The sequence below is a fragment of the Stegostoma tigrinum genome, chromosome 13 (assembly GCF_030684315.1).
Source record: "Stegostoma tigrinum isolate sSteTig4 chromosome 13, sSteTig4.hap1, whole genome shotgun sequence".
NCBI classification, from domain to species: domain Eukaryota; kingdom Metazoa; phylum Chordata; class Chondrichthyes; order Orectolobiformes; family Stegostomatidae; genus Stegostoma; species Stegostoma tigrinum.
This window is the reverse complement of record NC_081366.1, coordinates 45,299,314-45,311,720: the sequence shown is the minus strand read 5'-3', so window position 1 is coordinate 45,311,720 and position 12,407 is coordinate 45,299,314. Positions and strand designations below refer to the sequence as shown.

Genomic DNA, 12,407 nt, shown 5'->3' with positions numbered 1-12,407 from the left:
ACATGTTGACTTGAGTGAAGCAATGCTGTTTATTCAGAGGCAGGAAATGAGTAATTAAATTAGAAATACAGATGGCCGTTGTAGAACTGATCAAAGTTTTAACAGGACAAGTCAGCAACCTTCCATACTGCTCTCCATTGAATCGACCAGCTGATTGTGGTCCCCTTTTTGTCTTAGAAATCCCAGCTAGTAGAAAAAAAATCTTCCTTTCTACCCAGTACCAAAAGGTCAAGGGTAATTGCCTTTTCTGCAGCAGTTGAGACAGGTCCTGGATTTAGGTAGGGATGTTCTAAGAAAACTGAAGATTTTGTGGCAATGGAAGGACAATTGACCAACTATAGCTAAATAACCAAGTGTAGAGGTGGATGAACACAGCAGGCCAAGCAGCATCTTGGGAGCAGGAAAGCTGGTGTTTGGGGCCTAGACCCCCCTGGATACTGGCTTATAATTACATCAAGAGTGAGGTAGCGTTGAGGCTACGAAACAACTACATCGAAACAACTGAACGCTGGAAACCACATCTACCTAATCTGTATACCAGCAGCAAGCTCGGCTGGTATACCTATCTGAGTTAGGAACATAATTTGTGTGCAGAGCTACGACATTCAGGAACAGATTTCACTGCCTACTACAGTTTGCTTTCAATGGGTTTTGACTCGTGCAAAGAAACTCATACTCTGAATCAAGTACACTCCTCTATCTGTGCATTTGAAACGTATAATGCAAACTGTCAAGTTTTGAGAATGAATTAAAGACCCTTTTACGAATAGCATAGTTAATTTTATGGAATTTGCCGTTTTTTTAGCGGTTACCTTTTTGAGGCAAGTAAAGTGAAAGCAAGTATTTAGTGTTTTTCCAACCTCTAGTCAGTGACATTCTACGGGGCAGGAGTCTTTTGATGAGAACTCGTTAGTCTTCAAGAACGCAGCACCCAGTTCCAGTTGCTATAGTGCAGCAACATTCCATGGTAGCTAGTGTGCAAACCCGTTTTTTTTGGTTTAATTGTACACATCACTCAACAGCCCAAGTCATCGCTTTAACTCTTTCAATGTCACTTATTACATTCGTGTGTCAATTCCCTTACAGTAGCGTATTATCCAGTGCCCTGTTCTGTTTTATAGGTTAACTAGACCTTGAGCTTCACCTTAGAAAGGGGAGGGGGGTGGGGGAAAACGAATGCTGCAAATCTGGGGGAAAAAAAAACAAACACGGTAGTAGGGGAGGGAGAAAGAAAAACGGGCGAAATGTTGCGAAGTTGCATTTAATGCCTCGGTTCGATCTCCTGAGATTTTAAAAAAAAATTCATATCTGCCCCATGTGTGTGTTTGGGTAGGGGCATGGTGCTTGCTGGCTGCTCTTGCCTCTTTCAGTCAGACCAACAGAGCGTAACCCTCACCCGCCTGCAGCTCCCAGGAGCAGACTCGCAGCCGGCGCGCGCGGCTCGTGACTGGGTTGAGGCGCCGGCGCGCGCGTCCTCCGCCTCCATCGCGCGCTCAGGTGGTACGGGGCTGAATGCGCATGCGCCCTGATCGATGGTCGCGGCGGCGGCGGCGGCGCCGGGGGAGGCCGATGTGTCGGTGACCGGGGACTAACCGCATGGAGCTGTGAGCGGTATCGGCGCAGGGCCGCCTCTCTGCCCGGACCGAAGGCCAATGTCGGTGCAGGCGCACTCTGTCCTGATGCGGTGGCGGGGCCTCGGACACTGCCTTCTCCCGTTCGCTGCTGAGCTTCACTGAAGGCGGCTGTCCGCCTCTCGGGGTGTTTTTTTCTAAACGTTTGTTTTATCTTGAAAAGAAAACCCTTTCTCCCTCCTGAGTTTTTCCAGATCACCATGTCCGGGAAACATTTCAAAGGACCTGAAGTTAGTTGCTGTGTTAAATACGTTCTGTTCGGCTTCAACATCGTGTTTTGGGTGAGTGTTTGCAGGGTGTTGTTTTCACTGAGTGACCGAGCACTCGAGAACCTTTTGTCTGACTCCCATCCTCCGTGCTTTTATCTTGTTTGCGGGACCATGTCAAAACAATAATCAAAACTTCTTAAAACCCTCTCGCTGCAAACCGATTTGTGTTGGTACGGCGGAATTTTAGAGTATTTTGCCACCGGTAATAGCAGCAGCTTCCAATAATATCAATGCAAAGGGTTGACAAAAGCCCAGCAAGGTGCCCAGTTTTGTGGTGCCGCTTTTACCAATGTTATTGTTCTGAGTTAGTTTCCTTGCTCTCAGTTGCCCCAAACGGCTTGCTCGTTGACTGATCCATTCATTGCTACTACTTGTGTTTGATTTTAATTCTACAAGACAAATGGACAGAAGAAATCTGATTTACGAAAAATCGATTAAACACTGTATATCTGTAAACAGCCTCTAACAGTGATCTGGTTGGCGGCGTTAGAAATGTTGAGTCAGCAAAGTGTAACTTCACTTTGGAAATAAAAATAATTTACATTTAGTCACTTGTTGATATGCCTACTGCCCAATTTTAAGCTAGTTGATGCAAGCTAATGAGCTAATAGCTTTATAAAACAGTTTTTTTGGACAACCTTTGAAACTTGTCTGATTTTTAAAAAAAAAATGCTTTTAACAGTAGTTTGTGATGTGTTAGATTTGTGAATGAGTTTGGCAACGACGGTAGTCTTTGGTCATGGTTAGGATGCACATCTTTGTATATGCTCCTTTTTTTCTATAAAATGTATTGCCAAGAAATGATGATGCTCAACCATTAGGTTCCTAATAATAGATTTTAATTAAAATGTCGCATTAAAAGATAAAGAAGTGAGACATTACAAATAACACAGCGTGGAGCTGGAGGAACGCAGCAGGCCAAGCAGCAACAGAGGAGCAAGAAAGCTGACGTTTCAGGTTGGGACCCTTCTTCAGAAATGATCCTGAAACGTCAGCTTTCTTGCTCCTCTGGTGCTGCCTGGCCTGCTGCGTTCCCCCAGCTCCACACTGTGTTATCTCTGACTCCAGCATCAGCAGTTTTTATTATCTCTGAGTGAGACATTACAAGTAACAAGGTTTTGAAGGTTGTTATATCACTGCAATGATTTCTAAATCCAAATGTGTTTTTTGTTCAGCTCTTTTGTAACAGTAAGGAGAAGATCTTATTCTCTAACCTAGAAACTTTTGTCAATTTATTCATTTTTATTTTTGTTTGTGAACATTCTATTCCCAGTAGATTAGACACCCATGGCAATGGGTGCACATTCCTTATACATTAACTGCGCCCAGTCCCATCTGTCTGTCATTCGTTTGCTCCTCTAGGTCCCCCTCTCATGTTTTCTGCCAGTCTTTTTTTTCCCAAACTTTTTCTATTTTCTGTCCTAATGATGTGAATGTACAATATTTTGGTCACATTTTAGTATAAAAATTTAGTATTGGTGAGGGAAAAAGAAAGGACATGTTGATGAAGCTCTTCATCTTTCACTCATCAGGACTGATACAGAAATACCAAATTGCAAAAGGAGCAAAAATTTATACTGCGTGGGAAAAAGAATGCTGGTTGGTCCAGGAAATGAACTGGCGAATGCACCAACTTTTCTTCAAGCTTTAACTTAATTAAAAGAGGTGCATTTCCTGGGCACATTAGTTTGCAGAGGGCAGAGTGTGAACAATACAGGGATATGCAATGGTGAAATTAGCTGTTTTACTCTGCTATTTGTGTCACTACAGAATAGTAGAATTTTCCGCTAACAGGATGCTCCTTTCAAGCTAGAAAGGTGGTTTACTTAAAACACAAGTGTTGTCCTTTGTAAATTTCTTTGCTTGTGTAATGTCAATTATGCAGGCATACATCCCAGTGACTAGTGGATCTCATCAAATAGCATGTAACTTCAGTCATTCACAGCAATTAATGGGTTATCTCCATAAGTATGAATGCACATGTTTAGATGATAGGTAGTTATTAGGTAAGGATTAAAAGCAAGCTGGTTGGTGATTTAAAATAGTGAAGATACAAAGTGGATTTTTTTTCCTTTCGAGGTAATAGTGGGCAGTAACCGATTTGTGCTTTAGTTCCTTGACAGTCTTGAGCATGTAGACACAAGATAATGCTTTGAAGAGCCATAGGATCCAAAACTGAGTATAAACGTACAAAGAAGCATTACTGCATAAAACTTGTCAGACTTGTTGAATTATTTTTGGGGTGTCATTGATCCATAATCAGTGTTTGGATTTGAATAGTGTTTAGTATTGATTTAAGTTATTATGTCATGAAGCAGTAAACACTATAAACCTTGCAATCTGGAAACAAAAGTGTGTGTGTGTGTTTTCTCCATTCTTGCTAGCGAAATACTGGAAAATAATTTAAGACTTTCAACATACCTAGCCTTGTAATGAAGACCCAGTGATGGTAATGCTGGCTATTTCAAACTGGATTGAACCTTATCAACTTTGTAAGAATACAGTGAAACTAGATAACTAGATCTGCAGCAAGATTTGGATCATTGTGGTACTTGGGTCGAGAGACTCAGGTTCTTTTGAGGATTAGAGTAGGAAGGCTATAGTTAGGGCTGACACTATGCATTTGCTAAGGCTGATGATTCTTTATTTCAGTTTATTAACAAATAATGATACTGTTTTTGTGACGCTTCTGTTTAAGAAGTGCTTTATTAAAAAGTACTTTGTTCCACATCACTTAATGCATTTTGTGCCACACCAGATGGGCATGGGATTTCATACAAAAGTTTGTAGTATAAGCTATGCCTCAGTAGGTAGCACACGTTACCTTTGAGTCAGAAAGTTGTGGACTCAAGTTGCACTCCGGAGACTTTCCCTTGGACTGCAGTGGAATATGTGAATACTGTGCTGAGTAAAAGACCCCAAAGCACTATTTTCAAGATCAGTGAAGTTTTCTGAAATCCTAGGCAATGTTTATCCCTTAATCAACATCTCAAAAATAGATTCTCGCATTGCTGCTTCTGGGACCTTGTCCAGCAGTTGATTGATGTGTTTCCTAAGTTGCAACAGTAAGTAGTTAAAAGTACTTTGTAGGATGTACCAAAGCACTTTATAGCCAAAGGTTGTGAACGGTCCTTTACGAGTGCAAGTGTTTCCTTCACAAGTCCAGACAATTATGAATGCTGTCACCTGTTGGTGCACTATTTCCTTTCTTAAAATATCAATGCAGATTAAAAACTTGACCGAAAACAACACTGTAAAATGAGTCTGAAATAATTGCTGGAGATCTAGAAAAATAGTACTTTTATACATGCTGAGCAAAAGTGGAGTAGTAGTTATTAACTAAAATGTTGAACCGTATAGCGAAGAACATACAAATCAAACTATTTATTCAAATTATGCTGAGACTGTGCAGTATTTTTATCGGACTATATGATGAGTACTGTTCATTTCTGGCTATTTGAGGAACAAAGGAAACATTCAGTCCCTGAAGGACAGCCACGGAGCTTATCCCTAATGTCAAAGAGCCGATTGTGCTAACACAAAACAACCTTTTTTCTTTGGAGAATAGAGTGAAGTAGTGGAAGGATTTATAGGCAAACTAACCGTCTGATAACGGGCTATGATGTGAATGCTCCTTCCGTGGCCACAGCTTTCATTATCCTAATGGATAGCTTGGTTATTCTAATAAGTCTAGGTGTGATGAATAAGTGGGACCTGTAGTAATAGATGACAGAGGTTTTCATGTTGGATGGAAGATAGGGGGTCAGTCTCCCCATAGTCAAATCTAGAGGTCACTAAAGCCAGCAGGTGACTTCAAGTTTATGAAGGTTGTCAGATGAGAGACAAGCCTGGACTATGTTAATTAACCAAACTCCAGAGGCAGGAAACAATGTGATCAGGGTGGGGAGCATCGATAACCATTTAATACAAGTATGCTACTGGATGCCAATCTGTAAACAGGAGCCTTAACTCAGGTTTCTGCTCACCAGGTCTAAACTAATTTATGAGCAAAATCTGGTGTTCTGTCTTTTCAAATGTGTTGTTTTAGGAGGGAACTCTGTTTTAAAAAAAAATCTTTTCTATTCGAAATGGAAGCTTAAAATGAAAGTTCTTGTGAATGAGTTAAAGGACTTAGAGCTAGGGTGGCAAAAACTGCTCTCACTTGTACTTGTGAACTAGTTTACCAAATATTATTCTGTCTGCATCTGGGTAAAGCTCCTGTAATAAATGTGAGAACTGATTTTAATTGTTTCCAAATGAAATCCAGCAATTTATACTGTGTGTGATACAGTATAGTATGATGAAAACGACTCAGTTACTTGTACCACTTTTGAAAAAGGTGGTGCTATAATTGCAATGTAGATGGATCTATGTATTTGGATATACCACTCTAAATAAGGGGCATTTATAGGGTAGCTTTAAAGAATGAGGCCATGCCTAAATTGTTTAATTACGACTAGCAAAAACTTAATTTGCCTTACTTAAGAGACTTCCAGTATATTACTAAATTACTTTGTGAAATGGAAATATTTTTCTAATGTGTAGTATAAATGTATGTAAAGCCTAATTACTTGTGTTTACTGAAATTATATTTTGAGATTTGTGGACATTTTCTGGTGTTTTGAGGGTTAAGTTCAAAGATTCTAACTGTTCTTTGGAAATTATAAATTTGATCTTCATTGTTAGAAGTAATTTTTTTTCATATGCTCCTTTTGCAAAATGACTTAGTACTCATTCTATTCGTGTTAAAGCCAGTGGAATGTTGACAGTGGAAGAATAGAGGACGTATTAGTATATTTATGCTCTTATATTTAAATTTCGGGAGTTTTACAGCTAAACACAAAAATCATGGATATACTGAGCAGTTAATGGAAAGGGTGCAGAGGAGATTTACCAGGATGTTGCCTGGTTTGGAGGGAAGGTCTTATGAGGAAAGGCTCAGGGACTTGAGGCTGTTTTCATTAGAGAGAAGAAGCTTAAGAGGTGACTTAATAGAGACATACAAGATGATCAGAGGATTAGATAGGGTGGACGGTGAGAGCCTTTTTCTTCGGATGGTGATGGTTAGCACGAGGGGACATAGCTTTAAATTGCGGGGTGATAGATATAGGACAGATGTCAGAGGTAGATTCTTTACTCAGAGAGTAATAAGGACGTGGGATGCCCTGCCTGCCAGAGTAATAGACTCACCAATTTTAAGGGCATTTAAATGATCATTGGATAAACATATGGATGATAATGGAATAGTGTAGATTAGATGGGCTTCAGATCGATTTTCACAGATCGACACAACATCGAGGGCCAAAAGGCCTGTACTGCGTTGTAGTGTTAAGTCAGCATATGTGGAGAGGGATTCAGAGTTAGTGCTGCAGGTGGATAATGTTTTTATGGAAAAAAAATCACAACAGGCTTTACATTGGGGAGAATCAGAAGGAAGATCTGTGAGTTTTGTGGAAGGTATCATATGAATGGGATGATGGTTCAAAGCAAAATATAATTGGACAAGTGAAGAAACAAAAGCTGGGTCCAGGGAATGAGTAAATTTCAAGAGCACAACATTCAGCTGATTTGCTTTTAAAACAAAAGCTGTGATTTATGATGTGGTATTATTAAACTCAAAGATGAGCTGCTCTCACTCACCACTGTGGGAGTCAAGGACTTAGACGCCAGAACAAGCGTGAGTTGGAGCAATAGAAGTTCGAGGTGATACTTGTTCCACAAAATCATAGTCTTACAGCATGGAAGCAGGTCCTTTGGTCTAACCTGTCCTTGCCGAACATAATCCCAAACTAAACTAGTGCCACCGGCCTGCTCCTAGCCCCTATCCCTCCAGACCTTTCCTATTCATGTACTTACCTAAGTGTCTTTTAGATGTTGTAACTGTACCCGCATCCATCACTTCCTTCGGAAGTTCATTCCACTCGCAAACCACCTGCAGTGTAAAAACAAAAATGAATTGACCCTCATGTCGTCGTCTTTTTTACTTCTTTCCTCTCACTATAAAAAATCTGGCCCCTGATTTTGAAATCCCCCATCCTGGAGAAAAGACAACTATCATTAACCCTATCTATATCCCTCATGATTTTATAAGCTCCTAAAAGGTGACTTTTCAACCTCTTATTCTCCAGTGGAAAAACTCCCAGCATGTACAGCCTTCTTTCGTAACTCAAACCTTCCATATCTGGTAAATCCTGGTAAAGTCCTGGTAAATCTCTTCTGACCCCTCACCAGCTTAATAATATCCTTCCTGTTATAGGACGACCAGAACTGGACACAGTATTCCAGTAGAGGCCTCATCAATGTCCTGTACAACCATAACATGATTTCCTAACTCCTGTACTCCATGCTCTGAGTAATGAGACACCCTGTCTATATATGACACAAACGTCAAAGAATTATGTACCTGAACCAGTGCTAATCTAATTTGTTTGGCCTTACAATGTAAGGGAAACTGTCATTTAAGAAGGAAAATTTTACAAATTACTTCTGTTTCCCCTAGAGGAGGTATTCATTTATTTATTAGTTTTATTGTCAAGTTACCCTTTCGGACAACAGAATGAGAATGGATGTGTACAATTAAATAAAGGTTTAAATAATAGCATCTGCAATGGAGGAGTGTGTTTGACAGTTCTCTGAGTAATTCTCATTTGTTCTTGAGGTGTGGGCAACACTCCTTCAATTGCTGTTACTACCTTCCTTTATTGCTTTGTGAAAGAAGTGATCTGTTGTTGTAAACTATTTCAGTTCTTATGTTGGTGCTCCTATTATTTAAGTTGGTAATTTCAACTTGGCTGCAGTTCCGTCAGGATTGAGTTGAAGAGATCTTTTGAACTGGTGCTCCGGTCTGGGAGGAATTGTTGAATGTGTTCTGTAGGTAGTCCGAATGTAGTTGATAGCAGAAAAGGTTGATGAATTTAATGGCATGAGTACATAGTAAATATGCTGCTCTTGTCTGCCTTGACTTCAGCTTCTTGAGCTTTAGTCCCAGCGAGTGATAAGGGCTCAATCTTATTCCACCTTGAGTCTTGCAGAACATTTTATTCCCCCCATTAGTTTATTGGTTGTACAGTCATTTATTTAGATTACGTAGTTTCTGTCCAACTTTTATAGCTGTGATTGTTTATATAACTGATTGAATTACATTTCTGATCAGTAGTAATCCTCATGATGTTGATGGGTGACTCAGCTGCGGTGATGTGTTTTTGAAGATCAGGAAATGGTAATTATTGCCAAGCACTTTAGTGGTGTGAACTCCTCCGTCACCTCAAGTCTAGATGTTGTCTAGGTCCTGCTTCAGATTGGCTACAACTGCTTCATTTCATATACATTCATAATCACAATGTACAGTTGTCAACAAATATCCAGTTTTCTTATGTTATGATGAAAGGACAATCATTGAAGTTGAGCATATCTGAGAAAATGTATGATGCTTAATAACTCCTGTAACGGTAAACTTCAAGGCTAAGGGCGAGATACTATAAAGTGGGATTAAAATTGGCTAGTTTATTCCACCGGTACAGACATGATGGACTGAATGCTTCTTTATATGCTGTAAATTTTCTGCGATTCTAGCAATTTATTGCGATTGCAGTGTTTGATCTCCAGCCACAATCCTCTTTGTCAGGTAAAATTCCAACTGTATAACTCCAGTTGAGCTCTGTTTTGTTTGAGCTTCTTTGGACAATTCTTGGTAAATGCTGATTAAAGTATTAAATGAATTTATTTCTTCCATCTGCGCCTAAGATCATCTCTGGCACCAAGTGGCTTTGATGTTTAGATATTAATGAGATAGGCACTACTTGATGGCACAGTTGATTTACTCTCTCCATTTAAGGATAGGGAGTTACATTTTATATTGGGGATAGTTTTTAATGGTATGTCAGTGAATTTTCTACATTCTTTTGTAGATGTCAAGGGTACTGAGAACCATTTTGTCCTAAAATTTGTTCTGGGAAAGACTAATTCTATTGCTCATCTTCAGAACTATGGAAAAATTACAGCACAGAGGCTATTCACCTATACCCCTGAGGGAAAATAATTGATAGTGTTTAAAGGTGTGTGCAAAGCAGGAGCAGCAGTAGGTTCTTCAAATCCTTGGGCCTGCTTCGCCATTTTGAGATCATGACTAATCTGGTAGTAACCTCAAATCCATATTTCTGCTTACCCCTGATAATCCATATTTCACTAACCCCTTACTTAACAAGAGCCTGTCTTAAAAATATTCAAGGATTCCCCTTTCAACACCTTGTTCAGGAAGAGAGTTCCAAAAATTCAGCAGCAAGCAAGAAAAAATTGTCTAATCTCTGTTTTAATGGACAAGCACAGATTTTTAAATAGTTCTGGATTCATTGGAGGAACTGGTGTCTTCACATCTGCCCTGTTAATACCCCTCAGAATTTTGTTTTACTCTTCTGAACTTCAGTGGGTTAAAGCCGAGCATAACAAAATTTTCCTCCCAATATAACCTGCTTATTTCCAGATATTAATCTAGTAAACCTTCTGTGAACTATCTTCAATACATTTGCATCCTTCCTTAAATAGTGTCCAGTGCTGTGTGCAGCGCTTTGATATAGTCTCACCACTGCTGTGTATAACTGAACCATGGCTCCTGTGCTTTTGTGTACAATCTCCCTTGCACTATATAAAATTCTATTGGCTTTGCTAATTGCTTGCTGAATCCCCACATTAACCTTTTGCAGAGCATGTATTTGGGTATCCAGGTTCCTCTGCATCTCAGAGCTCTGATATTTGTCATCACTTTTATCAAAGTCTTTTTTTATTCCTCTCGCCAAAATAGATAATTTCACATTTTTCTGCATTATACTCCATTTGCCATGTCGTTGCCCAATTGGTTCCTTTCTAATTTGCTCCTGGGCATCACTGGGTGGGCCAGCATTTAGTGCCCATCTGTGCTTGCCCTTGAAGGTAGGAGTGAGCTGCTGCCTTGACCTGCTGAATTCCATGTAATGTTGCTTTATCCCCATGGCTGTTTGTGATGGAATTCCAGGATTTTGACCCATTGAAGGAACAGCAACACACATCTCCAAATCAGGGTGGTGAGTGGCTTCGAGTGAAACTTGCAGGTGATGCTGTTCTCTTGTATCTGCTGCCCTTGAACTTAGTGAGATGGTGGAGGCTGTGGGTTTGCACAATGTTGTCTAATGATCTTTGGTGAATTTTTGCAGTGGATCTTTATAGATGGTGTATGTAGTTGCTCCTGAATGTTGTTGGTGGAGAGAGTACATGCTTTGAATGTGATGCCAATTAAGTGGGCTGCTTTGTCCCAGTTGGTGTCAGGCTTCTTTTGTTGTTGGAGCTGTACTCATTCAGGCAAGGGGGGATTACATTGTAGTCTTCACTTGTGCTTTGTGGATGGTGGACAGGCTTTGGGGAGTCAGGAGGTGAGTTACTTGCTGCAGGACTCCTAGCCTCTGGCCAGCTGTTACAGTCACTGTACACCTATAGCTTGTCGAATTCAGTTTCTGCTCGGTGGTAATCTTGAATGTTAATGGTCATACCATTGAATGTTAAGAGGTGATGCTTAAATTGCCACTTCTTGGAGATGGTCATTCCCTGACATTTGTGTAGCATGATGTTACTTGCTGTTTGTCAGCACAGATGTGGATTTTGTCCAGCTGTTGTTGCATTTTGACATGAGTTGCATGTGGTGCTGAGCATTTTGCAATCATTGGGAAACATTCCCACTTCTGTTCTTTTATGGTGGAGGATAGGATAGGATCTTGATGGAGTAGGCAGGGATGATTGGGCCCAGGACACCATCCTGAGGAACTCTTGCAGAGGATATCCTGAAGCTGAGATGGCTGACCTCCAACAACCACAACCATCTTTTCTGTGTGCCAATCAGCAGAGAGTTTCCCCTGATACTGCTTGACATTTGTTTTGCTAAGGGTCCTTGATGTCAAGAGAAAGTTACACTCCCCTCTCCTCTGGAATTCAGTTCTTTTGACCATGTTTGAACCAAGGCTGTAATGAGATCAGGAGCTGAATGGCCCTGGTGGAACCCAAACTATGTATCAGTGAGCAGGTATTGCTGAGTTGTTGGAACTCAAACTGCGCATTAGTAAGCGGATTATTGCTGTACTGGTGCTTGACAACCCTGTTAATGACACCTTCCATCATTTTCCTGATTAACCTATCAATATTTTTTATATCCTTCTTGAATCCGCTTCACAACTTGCTTTCGTACCTATTTTTGTTTTGTCAGCAAATTGGCAGCCGTTCCTTCTGTCTCTTCACCCAAGACATTTATATACATAGTAAACATTTGAGGTCTGGCACTGATGTTTCTGGTATACTACTTATGTCTTGACAATATGAAAAAGACCCAGTTGTACCTGCTGTCTGCTTCCTGCTAGCTAGTCACTCTTCTGCAGTGCCACCATGATCTTTTTAGTTTCAGTAATAGCTTTGCTAACATCTTATCAAATGTCTTTTGAAATTCGATGTACTATACATCTGTTAGTTCTCCTTTACCCACAGCACAAGT

General features: G+C 40.3%; 1 protein-coding gene across 1 annotated transcript in view; it reads left to right on the top strand.

Annotated features, from left to right (window-relative positions):
* Positions 1 to 1,494: 1,494 nt before the first annotated feature.
* The window catches only part of LOC125458261 (tetraspanin-17), a 50,320-nt gene continuing 39,407 nt past the window's right edge, over positions 1,495 to 12,407 (top strand). The window contains exon 1 of the mRNA XM_048543389.2: positions 1,495 to 1,912. Coding sequence (XP_048399346.1) covers positions 1,832 to 1,912 — 81 coding nt within the window. The 5' untranslated portion in view covers positions 1,495 to 1,831. The remainder of the gene's footprint in view (positions 1,913 to 12,407) is intronic.